The 25,307-nt window shown below is 40.3% G+C and overlaps 2 protein-coding genes across 4 annotated transcripts in view; one reads left to right on the forward strand and one right to left on the reverse strand.

The window, feature by feature from the left end:
• acp1 (acid phosphatase 1) overlaps positions 1-21,361 on the reverse strand; it is a 36,764-nt gene extending 15,403 nt beyond the window's left edge. The window contains exons 1-3 of one of the 2 annotated variants that reach the window (XM_059982002.1): positions 21,283-21,361; positions 7,831-7,904; positions 6,026-6,139 (exon numbers count right to left, since the gene is read on the reverse strand). In XM_059982002.1, coding sequence (XP_059837985.1) covers positions 6,026-6,139; positions 7,831-7,904; positions 21,283-21,316 — 222 coding nt within the window. In that variant the 5' untranslated portion in view covers positions 21,317-21,361. Of the gene's footprint in view, positions 1-5,851; positions 5,966-6,025; positions 6,140-7,830; positions 7,905-21,282 lie in introns of both variants that reach the window. The other variant, XM_059982003.1, reaches the window with a different exon arrangement.
• Positions 21,362-21,513: 152 nt separating this feature from the next.
• sh3yl1 (SH3 and SYLF domain containing 1) overlaps positions 21,514-25,307 on the forward strand; it is an 80,636-nt gene continuing 76,842 nt past the window's right edge. For both annotated transcript variants that reach the window (XM_059982011.1, XM_059982012.1), the window contains exon 1: positions 21,514-21,636. In XM_059982011.1, coding sequence (XP_059837994.1) covers position 21,636 — 1 coding nt within the window. In that variant the 5' untranslated portion in view covers positions 21,514-21,635. The remainder of the gene's footprint in view (positions 21,637-25,307) is intronic.

The following is a 25,307-nucleotide window of genomic DNA, read 5'->3' on the forward strand; positions in this document are numbered from 1 at the left end:
CCACAAAATCATAAGTGAGTTGAGCAGAGGGCTAGCACAGGTCCGATGGCAAGTATGGAGGAGATGTTGAATAAGAGTTTGAAGATGTTTGTAAACATTCCAGCCAGTTGACAAGTACTCAGCCAGGTACACCATCTGGGCCTGGAGCCTTCCATGTTTCACTCTCCTGAAGGATGTTCTTATATTGACCCCAAGGAATGAAATCACAAGCTCATTGGGTAATCAAGACTTCAAGTCCTTTTCAACTTTGTGAAGCTCACCTAACCAATAATCTCATGATTAAAATAAAGTGAATGAGATAAAAACTTGCTCTTTCAGTCTACCTCATTACTACCCTTGCACCTTATTTGTCTACCTGCAATGTGCTTTCCTCATAACTGTAATACTATTTTCTATGTTCTGTTATTGTTTTCCTTTTTACTACCTTGAGGTACTTAGGCCAGGATATGACAGAACGGTACCTTCCGGAAACAAGCCCTTCCACCTACAAAGTTTAGCTCAAATGTGATGATGAATTAAACTAAATTTCTTCTGCCTGTATATTATCAATATTCATTACCTTCATGGCACTATCCAATAGCCTCTCTTAAACATTATTATTATATCTGCCTTCACCATGCTCCAGACACTTACCACTCACTTCATGTGGGGGAAGAAAATTGCTCTGCACATCTCCTTTAGAATTTCCCCTCTCATCTGAGATAGCATGATAGTATAGTGGTTGGCGTAATGCTATAACTGCGCCAGAGACCCAGTTTCAATTCTGCCACTGTCGGTAGGGAGTTTGTACGTACTAATCGTGACTGTGGGGTTCCTCCCACATTCTAAATGACATTTGGGTTAGTAGGTTAATTGGTATAATTGGTGAAGGCTCATTGGTTCAGAAAGACCTATTACTGTGCTGTTTCTCTAAGTAAAGTAAAAATTAAATACATGTCCTCTAGTACTTGACATTCCTAATCCTGGAAAGAGTTTTTTTTAAACTCTCTAACCTGCCTATTCATCTCATAATCTTATAAACCTGTTATCAGGTCTCCCCTCAGCATCTGACCCAGCAGAGAAAGGAAAATAAGTTCACCCAATATCTCCTTTGAGCTCATACCATCTAATCCATGCAGCATCCCTGTAATAAGCACAAGAGAATCTGTACATGCTGGAAATCCAGAGGAACAGACACAAAAATCAACAGGTCATGCAGCATCTATGGAAAGGAATAAGAAGTCAATGTCTTGGGACAAGACTTAAAAGTCACAATGAAAGGTCTCTGCCCGAAACATCGTGTTTATTCCTCTCCATTGATGCTGCCTGACCTAATGAGTCCTCCAGCATTTACTGTGTATTACTCAGCATCCTTGGAAACATCTTTTGCACCCTTTTCAGAGCTTCCCATAATGAGGTGACCAGAAATGCTCAAAATATTTCTAAGTGCATACTAACTAAATTTATATACATCTGCAACATAATTTCCTGACTGTTATACTTAAGGTACCAACCAATGATCTGTTTAGGTGGCATGAAAAAAAAGATTTTCATTGCATCTCAGTAATAATAAAGCAAATACCAAAATAATTCAGTAATTATAACCATCAGACTTTCATAATTTTTAGGGAAGTTCAATGCTCAGGTTTTTTCTCTACCCTTGCCATAAATCAAAACAAATACATTGAAAAGTTGGGAAAGAAGTAAAGTCCAGATTGAGAAAGTATGGGGTTTTGTGTACGGGTATTAGAAATGTTGCCACATGCTTCACTACAATCTGATGTTGAAATACATATAGAATCAAACTGGTGCAGGATTGGAGATCGCATTCATTTCAACGTGAGTGCACAGTCTGTGGATGCATATTATTTTTGTATACAGTGACATCACTTTAATATTAAAAAGGTTCTGTGCATTTAAATTATTAAAATAATACTGCTATAAACTTTAATATCTTTAATAAACTTTAGCTGTCTTTAAATATCATAGATATTCAAAACATTTTAACATCCTTAACAGAGTTGACAAGGGTCCACAGTTTTGATTTCAGGCAGAACCCAAGAACCTAACTGGACGTGGGACCTACTTGCGATCAAGTTCTTGTCGCCCAACTCATAGATCAGTGAGATGGGTTCCCCATACCCTTACAGAAGCATGGTCAGCAGGCTGAGCACAGGAAAATCTGGTCCACTGCTTTACCAACAGTTAATTACATGCTACTGACCAAAAGAAATAGGATCCAGGTTCATGGAGAATTGTGCCTATTGTGCCCTTTGTTAATTTCAACACAGTATTTGCAAAGTGAATGCTGTCAAATGCAGCGCACAACCTGGAGCAGGAATTGCTTAACCATCCCCTAACCTAATGCAATAACACTTTTATTTCAAAGCTCAGAGGAAATTCATTACCTTAGATTGTAATCAGTTTTAAATAAATAAATAAGTCACTGGGCAAGACCACCTAACCCAGTAGTATGTGCTCATTTTTCAAGTCGAAAGGAAAGTAACTTGGCGAAAGCATACACTGATTGCTGAAGCTGTGCCTTCCAGTTTACCCTGGATGTTACTGCATCCTAATAAAATCCCTGGCCCATAAGTTGGCAGATGTCTGCTACCACCAGCAAAATTGCCATGGTCAGTTGGCAACAGTAGAAGCAAATTGGAGCTAAATTTTAGGTGCACTGGAATTTAAGATTGTATATTACATAAACCATCAGATTCAAAATCAGGTTTATAACAAGACAATAAGACCACAATATATACGAGCAGAAATAGGCCATTTGGCCCATTGAGTCTGCTCTGCCATTTCATCATAGCTGACCCAATTTTCCTCTCAGCCCCAATCTCCAGCCTCCCCTCTCCCATAACCCTTCATGCACTGACCAATTAAGAATGTACTCAAGTGTGTGGCTAGGCAGAGATCAACCACCATCTATAAATTTGCTGATGACACAACTGTTGATAGCAGAATTTCAAATGCTGACGACAAGTTGTATAGGAGTGATAGATGGGCTGGTTGAATGGTGTCACAACAACTTGACATCAGTAAGACCAAGGAACTGATTGTGGACTTCAGGAAGAGGAAGTTGGGAGAATACAGACCAGCCCTCATTGAGGGCTCAGCAGTTTCAAGTTCTTGGTTGTCAACATCTCAGAGGATCTATCCTCGGCCCAACAAATTGATGCTGTCATGAAGGAGTCATGCCAATGGGCCTTATCAACACCATTAGTAGTTTGAGGATATTTTGTATGTCATCAAAGACTCTAGCAAACTTCTACAGATGTACTGTGGAGAACAGTTGAAGTGTTTACATCACCATCTGGTATGGAAGCTCCAACGCACAGGACTGAAAAACAGGGTTGTAGACACAGTCAGCTTCATCATGAGCACGAGCTTCCATCAAAAAGGCAGCATCCATCATTTGGGATCCTCACTATCCAGGACATGCCCTTTTCTCAGAGAATGGGTACAGGACATTAAGGATGCACACTCCATGTTTTAGGACAGCTTCTTTTCCTTCACCATCAGATTTCTGAATGGACCATGAATCTATGAACATGTTCAGTTTTTCTCTCTTTTAGCACCATTTATTTGAAAGATGGAATATAGTGCCATGCACTTTAGTAGAAGGAACAAAAACTTAGATTATTTTCTAAAAGGGCAGAAAATTTAAAAATCTGAGATGCAAAAAAAAAACTTGGGAGACCTCGTGCAAACCTTGTCAGCCACTGTTCTAAAAGTGCCACATGAATTGTCTCGTGACAGCAGGTGTCAATGGTGGCCCAAGTCATGCATAAATTTTGTATGGCATGGCAACCCACATATGAGGGCATATAAGGAAAGGTTGAAAAAAATCTAAGTTTATTTTCTTTTGGAGTAGTGAAGGCTGAGGGGAAATCTGAAAGAAGTTTATAAAATTATGAGAAGTTTATATGTTATGCTGGTATTTCCCACCAATCCCCCCCCCCCCCCCCACCCCATCAGGTTAAACTGTCTAATACTAGAGGGGAAAAGTTCAAAAGATGATGTTGTGGGTGCCTGGAATGAGGTGCCAGGGGAAGGCAGATATGATAGATGCATTTCAGTGGTTCTTGGACTGGAACATGAATATGAAGAGAAAGGAAAGATATAAACCATGCTCATGCAGAAGGGATGAGTTGTCATTAGCTTCATTAGTTTGGCACAACATCATGGGCCAAAGGGCTTGTTCTTGTGCTGCACAGTTCTAAGTTTTAATTCCTACTTTTTAAAGAAACGGATAAAATTACAAAAGGTAAATCCTTAAATTTCTTGGGTGTGTATTGATTTCTATTGCCTGGAGATTCATCACTAGAGGGCCATGTTAAAAAACTGCAGCTATACATTTTCTCAGCTTATAAAATTCTATTTTATTACAGACCCAAACTTTACTGGCATAGAACTTAGTCTCTGTAAATACTGCCAACATTGGGAGCATTTGAGAATATCAATTTATTCATTTAACTTATCAGGAAGAGTTGGGAGAAAAATGTAAGTGTTTAAATATAAATTTAAAACTATTACAGATCTACCCATTTCCAATTTTTAACATGGATATACAACAAATAAGATAAATCTTTATTTATCCTGAAGGAGATTATTGTTGCAAAGATGCTGAGTCAGAAATATATACTTTAAGATACAAAATGTAAGCATTGAAGTATGAAAAAGAAAACTAAATGTGTATTAAGAAGTAATAGTGCAAAATACAGATGTGTGATGAAACCATATGCTTATATACTTGAGGAGGAGGAGTTGTTAAGTATTATAGCCACAAAGAGAAAGGATCTCCAGTGGCATTCAGTGGTGTACCTCAGTGGAATCAGTCTGTTACTAAAGATGCTCTTCTGTTTGTCCAGCATGTCATGGAGTGGGTGAGAGGGATTGTCCATTATGTTGCACAGCTTCTGCAGCATCCTCCTCTCGGACACAACCACCAGGGAATTTATTTCCACCCCCAGAACAGAACTAGCCTTCCATACTAGTTTCTCGATCTTATTGGGTTCAGCTGCTCTCACCCGGCTACCCTAGCAGACTATAGCATAGAATAGAATGCTGGCCACCACTGAATCATTGAACATCTGCAGCATGGTACTGCAGACATTGAATGACTGGAGCCTCCTCAGGCAAGTACAGTCATCTCTGTCACTTCTTGTACAGAGCCCTCAAATTTTTAGTTCTTCTCCAACTCCCAGAAATATTAGGATCAACTACTACATCACTGGCTTTTTTCCCCCAGTTCTGTATAAGTGTTCATGAAGCAGAAAGGTTTGATTTTTTTAATTTGTCACATGTACATTGAAATATCGGAACATACAGTGAAATATATCATTTGCATCAATGGCCAAACTATTGATTAAAAAAACCTTGTGCTCAATAATAGAAATATCATGCAACAGTCCTAACACTAAAGTCTGTTTCCATTATTAAAAATTTACCTTCATTTACCAAAGTAAGTTGTATTGGCATCCTTTTTCTTGTTGCAAGATTCCCCTCCCCCCAAAACACCTCATTATCAGTGTACACTTGTGATTCACATTAACCGTTTTAAGATTGTTGCTGCATCTCTGAGAGATGTAAATATAATATAGTCACCATTTAATTAGATTTAAATCTTAAGCACACATTCATATACAGTATGTTCAAGAATAAAGTACAGAACCGATATATTACTCAGCTGACACAATACATATTAACCAGCATTACACATGCACATTTTTTGTTTTATGTCAGCACATTTAAAATTTACCAAAGACTTAGTGGTATTTAATAGCCAAGGTTACAATTTACATTATTTGATACAGAACACATATTTGAAAACAAAAATTAAGTTGAAATAGGCTGGTTGGTCTACCTGTCTTGCCTTATGTGTTGTCTCAATGCCATACTGTCTTAAACAGTTTAAAGCCCTTGAATCTGGGGACTTCCCAGCATTGATGTCAGCTACACCAGCACTGTCTATCATCCACTGTAATAAGAAAAAAAATTGATAGCCCACAACAAAACAAATAAAACTAGTATACAGTACCTGCCTGGCAATGTGATTCGTGGTAACATCATGCTTCCTCAGACACCTTTGGCTTCGTGGGTCAACCGGATTCCCTATTTCATACGTTGAGGTTGCAGCACTGTCTATTTTCCACTGGAAGAAACACAAGTGCCATGCTGTTTGTTCCCCCCATGCAGTCAGTAAAAAATTATTATATTAAAGCCACACTGTTAAGATCATAAATCGGTACGAACTTCCACTTTTCTACAGTGAAACTTCAACATACTCTTGTGATGAAGCTTCACTGATCTGCAATGCTACCTTCCTTTATCTCTGGAGGATTTCCAGCATGTTATATCTTTACATCAAATATTTATTAGCAACTTAAATGTTTGGAAATCGTTTCCATTTAAAAGCAAGAGTACCGAGTTTCCTCTATTTGTCGAGGATTTCTCTTACTGTGGACTCATGAACACTCGGGTTTTTCGAAATGCTTTTATAGCCTTTTCCAGCTTCATGCAACTCGACAGTTCTTCTTTTAAGGTCCTCTGAGAGTTGTTTTGATAGAGGCATGGTGCACATAAAAAGATCCTCCTTGAGGAGAGCAGGCTCTGCCAGTAATCTGGCTTTGTGTGTCTTTTTATAGGACAAAACATCTCTGCAACCCACACCTCCAATCTCATCTCATTGACTGGAACACCTGATTTCAAATAGCTTTTATAGAATGCATACTACAGGGATTCACATGCATTGTCCAACAAACATATAATATTGGATCATTTTCTTAATAAATAAATGAGCAGTATAATGTTTTTTTCCGTGTTATTTATTTAATTGGGTTCTCCATCTAGTTTTTGGACGTGTGAAGATCTAATCACATTTAATCACATCTAATCACAGAAATAGAGAAAATTCTATAGTGTTTACAAACTTTCGAGCACCACTGTATATATACCTCCATTCTATAAAGTAGCAACAGAAAAGTTTCATATGGTCATTAAAAGTAAAAAATTCTTATGCTTATTTCTAGAGGTAAGTAATATAAAGATCATGTCAATTTATGCACATCCTTGCATAGAACATAGTGCATTGTTTCAAGCTTCAAAATAAACATGGAATATTAAAGCACTAAGTCAAGAGGAAAAGATTTACATGGACCTTATTTAGATTGGGATAATGCAACTCTGATGAAGGAATAAACAGGTTATAAAATAATGTACCCAAGCTAAATTGAACTTTGATAACCTATGCACATGAGCAAATGCAGATAAAGTAGGCATAAACTTAATTTGGGAAAATCGATTTACCAAGATTTTTTGTTTTTTCTTAAGGATGACGAGGAAATAAAACTCATACATCACTTTGGAATATCTAAAGTAAATGGCATAGACGATGAGAATGATGCAGTCATGAGAATGAACTGGAAAGTAGAATACATTTGAAAGTAATGAGAGTGAAGGGGGGGAGCTCTGCTAAACTTGGGTTAACTATCAATGCTAAGGATTCTTTGCAAGAATTACTGCAAAATAATAAATAATGGTTGAATTAAGATTCGTTATACGTGTATCAAATTTTCTTTACATTCTCATCAGAATTAGAATGAAGGTTATGTGAAAACTTTAATATTTTATTCCATAAGAACAAATGGTACTGGAAGCATTGCAAGTAACTATTTGTTATTGATCAAATTATTGTAGTTCCAGCAAAATTGAGACAGTACAAAAATTATATAACGCAGTTAGCGGCAGATATTTAGTTTGTTAGCTTAGCTTTGTGGGGTGACTGGTTTAGAGATTAAATGGGTTAGTGAATAATTTTGATGACAAAGAGATGGAATAACTTACTTTATTTATTACTCCCTGATCTGTTGCCAGCTTCCTGAAGATAGCTTCAGCAATTGGAGATCGACAAATATTGCCTTAAAAAATTAAAATTTTAAAATTAAAGCAACAATTTTTGCTCATTTTATTAGTTACTGCAGCTCTACAATGATCTACAATTGATTTAATTCAACCCCCCCTAAGATCACTAAGGTCATAAGACACAGGAGCAGAATTAGGCCATTCAGCTATTGGGTCTGCTCCATCACAGCAAATTTATTATCCCTCTCAGTTCTATTCTACTGCCTTCTCCCTGTCACCTTTGACACTCTTACCTATCAATTTCTGCTTTAAATACACACGATCACTTGACCTCCACAGCCATTCATGACAATTAATTCCACAGATTTGCCACCTTCCAGCAGAAGCGAGCCCTCCTCATCTCTATTTTAGCAGGGCTAGCCCTAAACTCCTCTGAAAACATCCTCTCCACGTCTGCTCCATTAGTGCCTTTCAATATTTGATAGGTTTTAATGAGGTTCCCACTCACTCTTCTAAACTCCAGTGAGTACAGGCACAAAGTGATCAAAAACTCCTGATATGTTAAACCTTTCATTCCCACGATCATTCTCATGAGCCTCCTCTGGATCCCCTCACCCCCTCAAAAGACAGCCCACCCTTTTATAGGTAATGTGCCCAAAACTATTCACAATACTCTCAGTCCACTGCTGTTCACTCTGTTGACCCACCACTGTGCAGCAACACACAGCTCGAACCATATCATCAAGTTCGCCGATGACACAACCGTGGTGGGTCTCATCAGCAAGAACGACGAGTCAGCATACAGAGAGGAGTTGCAGTGGCTAACGGACTGGTGCAGAGCCAACAACCTGTATCTTAATGTGAACAAGACAAAAGAGATGGTTGTTGACTTCAGGAGGGCACGGAGCGACCACTCCCGCTGAACATCGACGGCTCCTCGGTAGAGATCGTAAAGAGCACCAAATCTCTTGGTGTTCATCTGATGGAGAATCTCACCTGGTCCCTCAACAACAGCTCCATTACAAAGAAAGCTCAGCAGCGTCTCTACCTTCTGCGAAGGCTGAGGAAAGTCCATCTCCCACCCCCCATCCTCATCACATTCTACAGGGGTTGTATTGAGAGCATCCTGAGCAGCTGCATCACTGCCTGGTTTGGAAATTGCACCATCTCGGATCGCAAGACCCTGCAGCGGATAGTGAGATCAGCTGAGAAGATCATTGGGGTCTCCCTTCCAGCCATCACGGACATTTACACTACATGCTGCATCCGCAAAGGAAACAGCATTATGAAGGACCCCGTGCACCCCTCATACAATCTCTTCTCCCTCCTGCCATCTGGGAAAAGGCTCCGAAGCATTTGGGCTCTCAGGAACAGATGATGTAACAGTTTCTTCCCCGAAGCGATCAGACTCCCCAATACCCAGAGCCTGGATTGACACCTTACTGCCCTATTGTCCTGTTTATTATTTATTGTAATGCCTGCACTGTTTTTGTGCACTTTACACAATCCTATGTAGGTCTGTAGACTAGTGTAGCTTTTTCTGTTGTTTTTTTTTAACGTAGTTCAGTCTAGTTTTTGTACTGTGTCATGTAACACCATGGTCCTGAAAAACGTTGTCTCATTTTTACTATGTACTGTACCAGCAGTTATGGTTGCAATGACAATAAAAGTGACTTGATTTGACAAAATGCTGGAGAAACTCAGCAGGCCAGGAAAAAGTACTATCGTTGTTTCGGGCCAAAATCCTTCCGCAGATTGGAGAAAAGAAGCTGAGGAGTAGATGGGGGTGGGGGGGGGGAGAAGGGGAGAAGAAGGGGAGAGGGAACCACCAGGTGTTAGGTGAAACCTGAAGGGGAAGGATGAAGCAAAGGGCTGGGAAGTTGATTGGTGAAAGAGACAAAAGGCCATGGAAGAAAGAAAAAGGGGAAGAAGCACCAGAGGGAGCCAATGCGTGGTGAGAGAGGAAAAAGGGGGATGGCAAATGGAGGGGGAGGGGTTTGGGGGGCATCACTGGAAGTTTGAGAAATCAATGTTCATGCCAGCGGGTTGGAGGCTACCCAAACAGAACATTAAGGTGTTATTTCTCCAGCCTAAGTGTGGCATTTTCACAACAGTGGAGGAGGCCATGGATGGACATATCGGAATGGGAATGGTGAATGGAATTAAAATGGGTGACCCCTGGGAGATCATGCTTGTACTGGCAGACGAAGCGTAGATGCTTGGCAAAGCGGTCTCCCAATCTGTGCTGGATTTCATCGATGTACAGGAGGCCACAATGGGAGCACCGAACACAGTAAATGACCCCAACAGATTCATAGGTGAAGTGTCGCCTCACCTGGAAGGACTGTTTAGGTTCGCCGAACATCTACGTTTCGTCCCCCAGAATAAGCAGGATTTCCTGTGGCCATCCATTTTAATTCCTCTTCCTATTCCTACATGTCCATCATCAGGTCAGGTTAATGATTTGAATAATGCAGACTTAAGACTTCAGAATATAATGGATCTCGTGGTTCATTCAATGTCTCTGGTTATGTCTATGTTGGTAGTGACATACTTAGCTACGCTGGCAGTTTAATCTTTAAAAATGGACTTGTCTACCGACTCATTGTAGTCAAGTAGAATCTCACGTTTCTTCAGATCAAAACCGTACGACTTTCTGTGATGGATTCTCCTGTTTCAGCCTCTGTTTGTATTCAGGTAGTGGGAGCATAGCCTCGTGGTCTGGTTTACCAAAGTGTGGATATGTTTGACCATCTACACTATCTATGCCTCTCATAATTTAATATACTTCTATCTGGTCACCTCTCAGTCACCAGAGGTAGTTAAATCCAGTCTAAATAATCTCTCTACATAATTGAAGTCTTCCAATCTAAGTACTAACCCGCAGACTTTCTTCTGCCTTCTCTCAAATGCAACAACGCTATTCCTACAGCCTGGCAACGAAAACTACAAAATGTAATCTAATCAGTGCTTTATAAAGCTGCAAGATACCATTTCAAAGTTTATATTCTATACTCTGACCTATGAAGGCAAGCATGCCATATGCTTATCCACCCTATCTTCCCCCCTTCAGGGAATGATGGACTTTAATCCTTCAGTTTCTCTACTTAACAATATTCCTTAATGCCTTAAACTACATGACTTTACAAAATGCATCACCTCACACTTGTCGAGATTAAATTCCAACAAGTTTGTCAGGCAAGATTTCCCCTTAAGGAAATCATGCAGACTTCAGCCTGCTTTACCATGTGTAACCCTCAGGTTCGGCCAGCGGTGTTAGTCTAGGGAAGACTGTCTCTGGCCCCGCCAAATGTGTGAAATCTAGTGTGTGGATGCTGTGTGGTCTGCTCCCCCGTTGCAAATCAGTACCACGAAATAACAGAAAGAACACCATATACAATTAAACAATTTAGCTCTTTAATTCTTAATTTGACTGTAGGGTTAGTAAAGAAAAACAAAAAGGGCCCATTTTAATATAACAAGTCTAATGTGCATGATGGAGCTCACGGTTTCCCTTCCACTGGTACTCCATCGATTTCTCTGGGCTTCGCCGACTCCCGGCCCCGCTCCAGGTCTAGTCCGTCCAGCTGTTTACGTCCTCTCCTTTTTGCCATCCTCTCTCTTCGCCTCTCACTGAACAAAAGACCCAGATCACCTCGTTCTCAGGCATACAACAAGAAAAATACACTCCCTTCATTGGATGGCGTACATTCCAAAGCCTCCGTTATCTCTAGCCATAACCCAAACACTACTTCTTCAGAAAAACTATTACATTAGCAATGAAACCTTTTCCAGAGCATTACACACGTGTCTCCAAGTACCCCAAAACCTCATTCTTAACAATGCACTCCAACATCTTCCCAACCACTGAAGTCAGGATAACAGGCCCATTGTTTCCTGACCTTTACCCCACTCCATTCTTAAGGAGTGGAGTGGAAGTTGCAATTTTAGTCCTCTGGTACCAATGGAGAATCTGGTGATACTTGCAAGATTACTAATGCCTCCACAAACTCTTCAGCTACCTTACTCAGAACCCTGGTGTGTAGTCCATCTGATTCAGGAGGCTTATCAACCTTCAGACCTTTCAGTTTCATCTCCTTAGTAATGGCAACTACACTCACTTCTGACAGACACTCTTGAATTTCTGGTACTTTCCCGGTTTCTTGGCAGAACAGGTGTCCCCTGCTTTATGAATGTTCACTTTATGCCACTTCGCTTTTACAAAAGACCTACATTAGTAACCTGTTTTCGCATTACCAAGAGAATTTTCGCCTTTACTAAAATTTTTCCCATATAAATTAATGGTTCTTTGTTTTACGCCGTTTCGGCTTAAGGTAAGTTTCATAAAAACGCTGTGTGTGTGTGTGTGGGGGGGGGGGGGGAAGACACCTGTATATAATTATGTAAAAAGCTTATTCACTTCAACCGCCATTTCTTTGTCCCCCATTACTACCCCCCAGCATCATTTACCATCACTAATATCCACTCTCACCTGTCATTTGCAATATTAGCTAGCTTACAATTTTGTATGTCCTTGCTTTTGCTTTTATGCTGTCTTTGACTTCCTTTGTCAGGTGCAGTTGCCTCATCCTCCCTTTAGAATATTACTTTTTCTTTGGGATGAATCTATCATGCACTTCCAAATTGCTCCAAGAAACTCCAGCCATTGTTGTTGTGTCATCATCTCTGCTCGTGTCCCTTTCCAATCAACTCTGGCCAGTCCGTCTCTCATGTCCCTTAGTTCCCTTTACTCCACTGTAGTACTGATGCATCTGAATTTACCTTTTCCTTTTCAAACTGATGAATTCTATCTCTGTCTCCTAAGAGATGCTTTACTTTAAGCTCCCTAATCAGATTCAGTTCATTACACAACATCCAATCCACACTTGCCTTTTCCCTGGTGGGCTCAACCACAATCTGCTCTAAAGATCCATCTTGTAGGAATTCTACAAATTCCTTTTCTTGGAACACAGCACCAACCTGATTTTACCAATCTACTGGATATGGAAATCCACCATAACTATAACATACTCAGTTGTAATTTATACCCCGCGTCCTGGCCGCTGTTCAGAGGGCTGTAAAATACTCCCATTGCGGCCTTTTTACCCTTGCAGTTTCTGTACTCTACACTCTATGATTCTACATCTTCTAATCATATGCTGTATTATCTCATTCTGATTTGATTTCATTTTTTTACCCACAGAGCCTACCCCTCCATCTACCTTTCGCTACAACGTACACCCTTTGATATTAAGCTCCCAATTGTAAAATTCTTTCAGCCATGATTAAGTGATGCTTACAAAGTTATACCTGCCAATTTCTAACAGTGCTACAAGATCACCTACCTTATTTCACATACTGCATGCATTCAAATATACCACCTTTGTTTAGTATTCATCACACTTTTCAATTTTGTCCTTATATTACCAGAAGTTAAGTTCTTATTCCTTTATATATTTTTATTCTGGACACTTTTATAACCTCTTCTGCACTCTCCTTCCCTTCAACTTCACACTTCAACAGTTAGAAAAGGAAGTGTTGAACAAATTATTTAGTTTGAAGACACACCTCAACCCATCCCTATGATTGCAATTTTGTCCTGTCAACTGCCTATCCTTCCTCACAGTCTTACTACACATTACACTTAGTTGTATTCCAACTGACTCATTCTCAGCCCTATCACTCCATTTCCTATTTAATGAGTTTAAACTCTCCACAACAGCTCTAACAAAACTGCTGAAAAAGATATTGGTCCTCCACGATTCAGGTGCAACCTATCCCATTTATATGAGTTATAGTTTTCGCAAAAGAGATCCCAAAGATTCAGAAAGCTGAAACTCTACCCCCTCCATAAAATCCTCAGCCACACATTTATCTGCCAAATCATCCCTCACTGGCATGTGATACAGGCAGCAATCCAGGGATTACCATCTTTTAAGATCCTGCTTTTCAGCTTTCTACCAAGTCTCAATATTCTCTCTTCAGGACCTCATTCCTTTACCTATCCACGTCACTTGTACATTTTGGTACCAATGACTTCCGGATGTTCACCCTCCCGCTTCAGAATGCTGTGGACTCGATCCAAGACATCCCTGACCCCAGGATCTGGTAGGCAACATACCATCCAGGTGCCTCTTTAGATGTCTGTAGGATTTCCTGTTTCCTCTTCTAACAATGGAATCCCCTAACACTACCTCATTCCTCTTCTCCCCTCTTCCCTCCTGACGCACAGGGCAAGACTCAGTGCCAGTGACCTGATCACTGTAGCTTTGCCCTGGTATATTGTTTCCCCACACTCCTCCCAAAAAGAATCCAAAGTGATATACCTGTTGTTGCAGCAATGACCACTGGGGTCAGCTATACTATCTGCCTATTCCCTTTCCCTCTGCCAACAGTCACCTAGCTACTTGCCTCCTGCAACTTAGGGCGACTAGTTGCCTGTAACTCCTGCCTATCATTTCTCAATGTCTTGTAAGAGCTGACAGTCATCCAGCTGCAGCACCAGTTTCCTAACACAGTTTGCAAGGAGGGTCTCCCAGAGGGTGTACACTGAAGAAAACATCACTGACCCTGTCCCCGTTCTCAATGCATTAACTGTGCACCAAACAAACAAACCAGAAACTTACATTAGCCTTTGCCTCCTGTGCCTAAGCCTCTCATGCCCAAACCTGAAATTAAGCATTCTAACACTGGTCCACTCCTGCAATGGCTGCTCCACTTACACCTAACTTCTTAGCTAAGTGCCTGATATATTGCAGTGATTAAAGCCTGCTGAAAAGTACCCGAAGCTCTAAGTCTTGGTAGTTCATTCACACAATACCCAAATCTCTCGACTTCGCCAATTCCTCATCTCCTTGTATTAAGATATATTTTATTTTGTTTTCTTTGCTCTAAAGTGTTATAATGTGCTAGATCCACCTTCTTTGAGAACAGTAAATACAAGCTCTCAGTTAACCTACTACTAACTGCACAATTAATTCCAAAAAAAGCACTTTAATTGTGGATGTTACAAACAAAATGGCCAAACTACATATAGTCAATAACAAGCTGTGTTCAGTGGTGATATCAGCACCAATTTCCTGAGTTATGTGCACAAATTCCTACAGGAAATTCCTCCCTAAATATATTCCAATTGTTCAAAAGGAAAGGCCTACTAATACTGCCAGCATCACATTGATAGCTGTAACACAGATCACGAAGCTACTTAAAATAAAACTTTGGCAGGCCCCACGCATACCTCATTGGATAAGCTGCCTAAGAGACTATTGAATATCTCTGCCATTTATACAAAAGTTACAATAAAACATTAAAAACTAATCCTAATAATTTCTATACACAAATTATTCTGTTAGGAGCATGATTAAAAGTAAACTGAATTGCTCAAATGCCCCAAGATTCCTTCTACCCCAACCCCAAACTGGACAAACCTGCACAGTTGGAAGATCGTGACTGTGCGGCCAGAAGTTACTGCTGTAATTTTAGCTACAAGTCTGTGGATGATAGTTAAAGTTAAAGTCTGTCCCGAGCTCCCCCCCCCCCCCCCCATAGGATGCTAGTCTAGCGAGGTTAACCCCCAGCATTTTGCCGGTACCCATTTTCAGCAGGGTGGACTGGAGCAATGTGTGGTTAAGTGCCTTGCTCGGAGACACAACATGCCGCCTCGACTGGGGTTCAAACTCAGCAACGCCTTAACAACTTGGCCATGCCCCACACTCAGTAAATGATACCACTATCTTAAAGTTTAAAGTGCAAGATCTTAAAAAACGTTGAATTGGGCGTACATGAATTTAGGAAGGCATCTTGATTGATATGGGCATGTTGGCTCAAAAGACTTATTTCCAACCGGCATAACTCTATTACCCTATCCTTGAAACATTACATTTTTCTGGATTTAAGATTAAATTCTCCAACTTTGGGTAACTTGCTCTTTCTAGTATCTGCCAAATCAGCCATTTGAAATCAAGACACTGTTTTCTCTCTCCAGGCTGACCCGATGGGCACATCCTACAAGGACAAACTGACCTGCTGTGCACAACCTATGGGAAATCATTCAGAAATTAAATAATGGCAGTTCAATGAGTCACAGAGACTTCCGGCATGGAAAAAAGTCCTTCAGCCCAACTTGTCCATGTTGACGAAGATTTCTTCTTGAATTAATCTTCTTTGCTGCAATCGGTTTAAATCCCTCCAAGGTTTTCCTACCATATCTAATATCTTTAAACACTATAAATATACCCATATCCTCAAGAAGCTAATTCCTCAGATCAACCACTTGGAAAATGTTGGTCCTCAGGTGTCCTATATATCTTTCCCTTCTCACCTTAAGTTGACCATCTGTGTTATTTATAGAACACAGAACAGTACAGCACAGGAACAGGCTCTGTGACCCACAATGTTGTGCCAGACTAACTAAAATGTAAATAAAAAAAAAACAAAAGCTAATCCCTTCTACCTACATGTATTACCCTAATTTAGACAATGTTTTATTGCATTAATATAGTTACGTTGTTGGGTATTTTGTTTTGTTTTCTGCAGACTTTCTCGAAATGCAATGTGCTTCTTTAATTACAATGTACAATTGAGTATTTCATTTTCTCCTGCTTAAAAGAATAATTCAGTTAGGCTTGCTGTAATAGCCACAAAATTTGTCTTGTTAACATTTTGTCCAATAAGATGCCCTGGAACATTCTAGAGGTATTGGGGGTAGCCATTTTCTGGAGAGAGCATAGGAGTTTTGGAAGAGGGAGAAAGAAGAAAAATGGAAACTGACAACAAACATTATACAAGAACATGAACTCATTTGGAAGGCCAGACACTGATGTTGGAAAATCCTCACGCAGATAATAGTTTCATGGAGAATGTACAGACAACTTGTAATTAGCTAGTTATCACACAACCCTGGAGAAAATTCGAGGACCCCTGTACTTGGATGTTCGTTGGATATTTACTTATGCTTTGCTTGGACTGTGTTTCAGTCAAAATTGTTCATTACTGTGAGTAAACAGAGTGAAGCAAACTAGGATTGACTACACAACAATGAACTTTAACAATTATGTGCATACCTTAGGCTAATTATAGGGCCGTTTTCCTTTATTTTCTTTGCTACAGTTTAAAATAGTTTGTCAATACAACTTTAATCTAAGCTTATACTGTTGTGAGTTAAATTATTGGTTTGTGGGATCAGGTGATCAGTGTTCATACAAGTTAACAATCCTACTTTCTCTTAAAGGAACGTTCACACTTTATGTTTTGTATTTACCCTAGACATGTTTATTGGAAATGGCCTTCTCATCAATATTCCAATGCATTGTCAAGTTCCATATTCACAAAAATAGTTAACTCATTCTGACGCCATGGTGAAAGGGTTACATACACAATGTCCATATTCCTCCATCTTCTCATATTCATGTGCCTATCTAAACATCTTTAAAAACCTCTAATGTATTTACCTCTACTAGGCAGCACATCCCAGGCATCTACTACTCAAGTAAAAAACTTACTCCTTACATCGCCTTTGAACCTACCCCTCTCATCTTCAATGCATGCCCTCCGGTATTAGACATTTCAACCCTGGGGAAGGATACTCCCTGTCTACTCTATCTCTGCCTCACATAATCTTGTAAACCTCTATCAGATCTTTCCTCAGCCTCCACTGCTCCAAAGAAGACAACCCACATTTATCCAGCCTCTCATGATAGCAGGTGCCCTCTAAACCAGGTAGGATCCTGGAAAACCTTTTCTCATCATTCAACAATGGGGCGACTCTAAATGTGGCCTAACCAGAGTTCCATGAAGTTGTAACATAACCTCTTGACTTTTGAACTCAATGCCTCAATGAATAAAACAAACATTCTATAAGCCTTCTTTACCACCCTATTGACCTGTGTAACCACTTTCATGGAGCTATGAACTTGGACCCCACGATCTCTCTGCTCAGCAACACTCTTAAGGATCTTGCCCTTAACAGTGTACTGTCTCCTTGCATTTGCCATTCAAGAGGTGCAACACCTCACATTTATCTGGGTTAAACTCCATTTGCCAGTTCTCGGCCCATATCTACAACTGATCTATATTGCCGGTGTACTTTGCTAGTCTTCTACACTATCCACAACTCCACCAATCTTGGTATCATCCACAAACTTACTGACTTATCCATCTACATTTTCAGCTAGGTCATTTATATACATCACAAACAGCACAGATCCCTACAGAACACTACTTAGAGACCTCCAGCTCAAATAAGTCCCTCTGTCTTCTATGGGCAAGACAATTCTGAATCCAAGCAGCCAATTTGCCACAGATCCCATGCATTCTAATCTTCTGGATTAGTCTCCCATGAGGGACTTTGTCAAATGCCTTACTAAAATCCATGTAGACAACATGCACTTTTGTACCTTCATCAATCTCTCATCTCCTTATCAAAAATCTCAATCAAGTTGATAAGACATGATTTGCCCCGCACAAAGACAATCTCAATCAAGTTGATAAGACATGATTTGCCCCTAATTAGACCATGGATTTCCAAGTTATCTTATTTCCTAGCCCTAAGAATTTTCTCCAGCAAATTGTGAATGCATTCTGGATCCTCTCCAGCTTAATCGGGACCAGCATCTCAACTCGATTTGCTCTAATATCCTACTTTGTAATCAGTTCAATTTTGCCCCAATAATGCAACTAATACTCCCTTTTTTGTGGCATACCATGCTACAAATAGCAAAAGTAAAACTCAGATAGTCCATAATTTAACTATTTAGAAAGCTAGGTATTTCAGGACCTGGTTTATCAGGTAATGTTTGCTATGCTCTCTTCAGACTCACTGGAGCCTTGGTTCCTGCACTCCCTTTAGACTTATCAAATTCACTAGGAAAATTATAATAATGTATAATATTTAAAAAGTTGAAGTAAAAAAAATGCTTTTGGTTATTTGCAGGAACAACATCCTATAGTCCAGAAAATCTGATAATCCGATATCACCAAAACCCAGGGCACATTGTTTTATTAATGCATTCAACACTGCTCCATATAAGTTGTTAAAGTTATAACAAATATAGTACCTTTCACAAATCTTAGCAAATCTCAAAAGTTACTTATGACGCTTGCAAAGTACGTAAATAAGAAAAAAAAGCAAAAGCTTATTGAATTATCCCATTATTGAATTGCTATTACACCAAACATTAACTTCTACTTTTTCCACAGATCTTAACTTACCTTCCGAGTGCTTTGAGCATGTTCCATTTTACTCTGTACTTTGAAAGTGCAGTCATTGATAGCATTTCAGAAACTCAACTGGAATTTGACTTCCGGTCAAGATGGCGCCTGTGTACAATGCTCCTTCGGTCAATATCTTCGGGATAGATTATGAAACAATATATTTCACCTCTTAAGTCTTTTACGTTTGTTTTTCGACTTGAATGTGATTCTGGAACTGCTGGAGCCTGTGATTTGCAGTTTGGAGATAATTTAGGTGTTTCAGTGCTCTGCAATCTCTGACAGGATTCCGCGAGGCAGAGGCAGCGAATGGGAACCTCATTGCGTCATGGGGTGCAAGCCAATGTTTGACTTCATTTTGCTGATCAAAGCAACGAAGGAGATTAAAAAAGCAGGTGGCTGGTGTTTCAATCTTTGCTGCCAGAGAGTAGACTGCCTTTTTAAAATCACTGGTGAGATTGCACTGCTATGGAGAGGGAGAATGTATCCCAGGTTTTCTCATTTTGGATGTGGACATTTCTCTTCAGTCATGCTTTTTTTTTGTATTTTGTGTTTTTTACATGACCTTTTTTTGTGCTCCAGGCATCCACCATTCTCAGACCGTGTGTATTACACACACAGATACATACACACACATACTTTCATATTAGTATTTCCATCCAGGAAACTGTGAAAGCAGTTAGCGACTTTTTAAAAATTTAATCATTTATGGGATGTGGGAGTCGCCAGATATGCCAATATTTATTGCCCATTCCTAGTTGTCCTTGACACAGTGATGATGAGCTGCCTTCTTGAACCACTGCAGTTCCTGAGGTGTATGCACACCCACAGTGCTGTTAGGGAAGGAATTCCATGAGTTTGACCCAGTGACAATGAAAGAAATGTGATTTGTTTCCAAAAAAAACATATTGTGAGTGACTTAGAGGGGTATTTCCAAGTGGTGGTGCTCCTAGGTATTTGCTGTTCTCATCCTTCTAGATGATAGTGGTCGTGGGCCTCAGGAACTTTGGTGTGTTGGTCCAGTGCATTTTGTAGATAGTACACACTGCTGCAACTGTACTTCAATGGTAGAGGGATTGGATGCTTGTAGAAGGGGTAGCAAGTAAGTGGACTGCCTTGTACTGGATGGTGTCAAGCTTCTTGAATGTTGATGGATTTGCGAGCGGTGAGTATTCCATTTCACTCCTGACCTGAGCCTTGTAGATGGTGGACAAGCTTTGGAGAATCAGGAAGTGAGTTACAAGCTGCAGGATTCCTAGCCTTTGACCTGCTATTGTAGTCATGGTGTAGCCAGACCAGTTCAGTTTCCTGTCAATGGTAACACCCAGGATGTGGATAGTAGGGGATTCAGTGATGGTGATGCCACTGAATGTCAAGGGACGATGGTTAGAGCCTCTCTTGTTGGAGATGGTCATTACCTGGCACTCGAGTGGCTTGAATATTACTTAGCACGCGTCAACCCAAGCCTGGATATTGTGCAGGTATTTCTGCAACTGGGTATGAAGTGCTTCACTAAGGGGCAGACATTGGCCAGGGTGCTCCGAGTACATCTCTAGATCGTCGACAGACCCGAAAGGACCTTGATACAACATCGTCTGAGTACAGTACTTCCCCGGGCAGCAGAGACTGGTCTGAACGGGACGTCATCACCCGTTTAAATTAAACTTTCCGTATGCGGAGGTGGCTCCCTGCTCTGCGGGACCTCACCGTGAGAAGACCATAAGACATAGGAGCAGAATTAAGCCTCTCGGCTTATCGAGTCAACTGTCCAATTTCATTATGCCTGATGCATTTCCTTCTCAACCGCCCCTCCCCATCGCCTGTCTTCAGTCCGTAACCTTTCCCACTTTGAGTATACAAGAATTTATCAGCTTCCTCCTTAAACATAGCACAGAACACTGGAACGAATTCCGTAGATTCACCACCCTCGGGCGAAAGAAATTCCTCATTTCCATTCTAAATAGATGTCCCTCTATTCTGAGACTGTACTCTCTGATCCAACACTACCCCGCCATCGGAAACATCCTCACCACACCCACTTAACAAAGCCTTTCAAAATCCGATAGTTTTCAATGAGATCCCCAACCCATTCATTCTTCAAAATTCTGAGGCTCGTTGGCTATTCTGTAACCACCACTCGCCTGATAAACAGGGCGCCGTAAACAAAAAGCGTTATGTCAATACAAACACTACAAGATATCTAACAAATAAAGAACGACTATTTACCCAAACAGACGAAAAGAACTGAACGCTCCGCCATCTTTACTGGGTCCTCGCTATATCTACGGTGCCTTCCGTCTTGCCTGATCAATTAACCCCCACGGTTATTATCATATTATCATATTATATTATCATATATCACTTTATAAATATAGGAAAACGTGCTGAAATTAGCTACAACGACCTCTGGGTGTCTGACCTTTCTGGCAGTTTTACGGAGAGCTAAGTTGAGGCCCGCTGACCGCTCATTGGGAGGTGGACAGGTGTTCGGATAACTCAGGTGAGTCGAGAAGAGGAACGAAGTGGACATTGTTGGATGGTTTCAGATTCGATTCTTTACTGGAGAACTTCCCTTAAAGAGTGAGTACTGTAGCTTTCGTTGGAGGATCACTTGTTTTCAAAAATGTATTATGTTTGTGCGGTGTATCATTTACGTTGAATTATGTTACATAGTTGGCGTAAGTGAAAGTGCGATTTGTTGAATTACATAATCATTCTACACAACTGACTTCTCTGCTCTAAGTGCTTCCCAGCTAGGTTCACATTGTGTTTTCCCTCCAATATACTTGAATCTGGTTTAGTATATTCCTCCACCACCCTTCCTGGTGAAGTATCCAGGTTATAGCAACTCGCTATATTTTTTCATTCTTATTGCTTGATCCCTCTATTTTTAAACTCTGATATTATCTATCTTTGTGTTATAAAATCAGAGGTATACACCACCGAAACAGATCTTTAAATCTATTTCGTCTGTGCTGAACAAACTGCCCAACTGAGGTAGTCCCACTTGGCTATGGTTGGTTCATGATCCTCTAAACTTTTCCAGTACAGGTTATTAAAATGGCTTTCAAATCATGTAATTGTACCCAATTCTACCATTTCCTCTGGTAACTTATAACTTTTAAATCTCAATGTAGATTAAGATTTTTTCAATGTCATTTTCAGTACACAAGTGCAAAGGGGAACAAAATAATTGTTACTCCAGATTCAGTGTAGCATAAGAGAAGCACAATAGTATAAAGAACACAATAGTAAATAAACGCAGTAATTATAAATACATGAGATAGTTTATATATACATAGATTGCATGTCCATAAAGTGACACTCGGTACAGGAATGTCTATAGGTGACTCTGACAGAAAACTATAAAGTGGATGTTGCGAGGGCATGTGGTGGGGTGGGTTATTGGGTGAAGGTGTTGATCAGTCTTACTGCTTGGGGAAAGTAATTGTTATTGAGTCTGGTGGTACTCATGTGGATGCTACATAGCCTCCACCCTGATGGGAGAGAGGCAAACAGTCCATCAGCAGGGTCAGTGATATTGCTGACCATTTTCTGGCAGCTTTCTGTATATATGTCCTTAATGCATGGCAGGCTCGTGCTGATGATGTGTTGGGCATTTTGGCTACCTGTTGTAGAGGCATTCTGTCTTGTTGTAGTGTAATTTCTGTATTAAGAAGTGATGCAACATGTTAGGATGTTTTTTACTGTGCATCTGAGGAAGGCTGTGAGTATGGATGTGCATAGTCCGGCTCTCTTCAGCCTCCGCAGAACATAGAGCTGTTGGTGATCTTTCTTGATTGTGTAGCACCATGTTCTGGGACCATGAGAGGTTGTGCCACAGAAATAAAGGGGGGAGTGACTGGTGCAAGTGTGTCCCCTAGTTTTGGAGTCCCCTGGCTTGGGGAAAAGCCTTGGATACTTTGGCCATTTCATATTATCTGTTCCCCTCATGATTTTTTAAACCTCTTAAAAGGTCATCTGCAGCAGCAAAACTAATCCAAAATCTACACAAAACAGTTGTTGTTTTCCTGCGACCATACGGTGTGATGTGCCCACAGCTCCAATGATTGCTCCAAAACTCAAACCCTTTATCTGATCCTTTATTAGCAATACAATTAAGCACTGTTGAGCATTATCTTAGCAGTCAGCAAAAGATACGACCTCCACAGACCCAAGCTACAAACTACCAGAAATATAACAGAAGTTATACTGGAGAAAAGATAACTCGTGTGGGAATGAGAATCATAATTGTGAAATATAACAACCAACAAGTCACATTGGGTTTATATGTGTTTAAAAACAGAAGGACCAGCATTGTAGGGCCATGAATGGCTAAGACAACTACTGGTAGAGAATTTGTGGAGCTTTCGGAAAGTTTCAAGCATTTGGTTTTTGCGTGTATAAATAACGAGAATCTATTCTGTCTGCATTAAAGTATTGTATGAACTTCAAGTGGGAGCCAAACAGCTGCTTCTAAAAGTAGATGCAAAGACCAAAGCCTACTGGATGAATGAAAGGTCAAAAAGAAAGGAGTCAATATGAAAACAGAGGATTCATCAGATGATGTTTTGGATGAGGAAACCAAGAGGAGAGATTAGATTGTAAAGGGAACGATAGAAGGATTAATAAGATAATATTCCAGTGAACCAAAAGTACCTTCCAAATGTAATGCCCTAGTTCACATCTTTACTGTTATGCTGTAGCTATTTCAATTAGCAGTTTGTTCTGCTTTCAGCCCCTTTGGGTAAGGGATGATGTTAAAGGTAAGGCATGATGTAGAATGTGTGCCACCCAGTTAGGGGGAGGTTTTCTTGGTGAAGGAGATGAAGAGAGAAGTCACTAGGGAGAACTGGTTGTCGGATACAATCCGGTGGGAGACCTGTTTGTTGGAGATGGATTGCGAGTGACGTTCGGAAGGTGGTGTGTGCTTTCACACTGACCGAGGGCTCAGTGCATGAGTGACAGAGTTCAAGATGAGCTCCAACTTGTGCACATATGACTGTAACTTTATAGCACTAATTTGTAACAGGTTAGCAAATTATACCACATCCCCGCAAACTGAGGTTTGGGGCGGGAGAGTTGTTTCAGTTTCTGTCTCTGTTTTCCCTAGACTTGTGCAGCCAAGGAAACCGGGGGTTTCACAAAGATCAAGATGCACAAACTAGAAGAAAAGGAAGAAGAGAAGTTGTCTACCACTGTTAGAATCACTTCTTGCATTCTCAGAGTCAAATCCTACAACCACCATGGAGGAGGGCCCAGAAGCTGAGATTGTTTTCACAGGCACAAGTTTCACCTGAAAGCACAGTGATCCCCTTGTCAGGAAAGACATTATCCCACCGGAGTAAGAAATCCTGTACAGCAATTAAATCTTCAGGCCTGAAAGGGACAATTGAAAAATTTATGATGCAATGGATGTCTGTATGTAATATATACTGTGTATATAGTTGGGATGCTTTCTTCATTAAGTTGGAGTTCATAGCTAAGCAGGGAGGAATGTTGTGTATTTAATCTTTTAAGCAGCATTATAGCGAATATTTAAATACTGCTCCATGCAAAGTTATCATTTGCCTGCAAATTAACAGATCATACACCAATATAAAATTATAAACAAATACATCTACCAAATTTACAATTACAGAAGAAAATGAGGAGAAAAATAAAAGGGCCCATACAGTTAAACCAGTCTGGTGAGATCATTTCTGGAGTAGTCAGGTGTATCGCTTTACTCGCAAACTGAATCCACATTCTGTATGAAAGACACCAGCCACAGTTCGAACTTCCGTCAAAGACCATCTCAAACAAGCTGGTCTCTCAAGAGTATTGACATTTCCTCCTTGAAGCCATTCATCTGTGCAATGAACTTCTTACAACGGGTTCTGCTTTGAATGGAATTCTACAGCATCTTCCCTTGTCCCCCATTCAGCAGCTCCTGCAAAAAGACCCCAAACCGGACTACTGCCCTTCAGAAATCTGATCCCACCGATCTCTCCTGAATCTTTCATTGCAGAAAGTTACAACTGGATGACACAACATTCCTAAGTTGGACAACATAACTCATTATCTTTAATCAAAGCCAAAACTCTATTACTAATAAGACACACCATGGGGGATAAAACTTCACAGTATGGCAGTAAAAATCTTAACCAGGACATTACAGAGATTAAGTTTTCCTGTTCGTTTAAATAATTCTTTACAGAATTATTGGATACTTCATCATGCTACTACGTGAAATGTACATGCATCACTTA

This window comes from Hypanus sabinus, chromosome 10 (genome assembly GCF_030144855.1).
Source record: "Hypanus sabinus isolate sHypSab1 chromosome 10, sHypSab1.hap1, whole genome shotgun sequence".
NCBI lineage: Eukaryota > Metazoa > Chordata > Chondrichthyes > Myliobatiformes > Dasyatidae > Hypanus > Hypanus sabinus.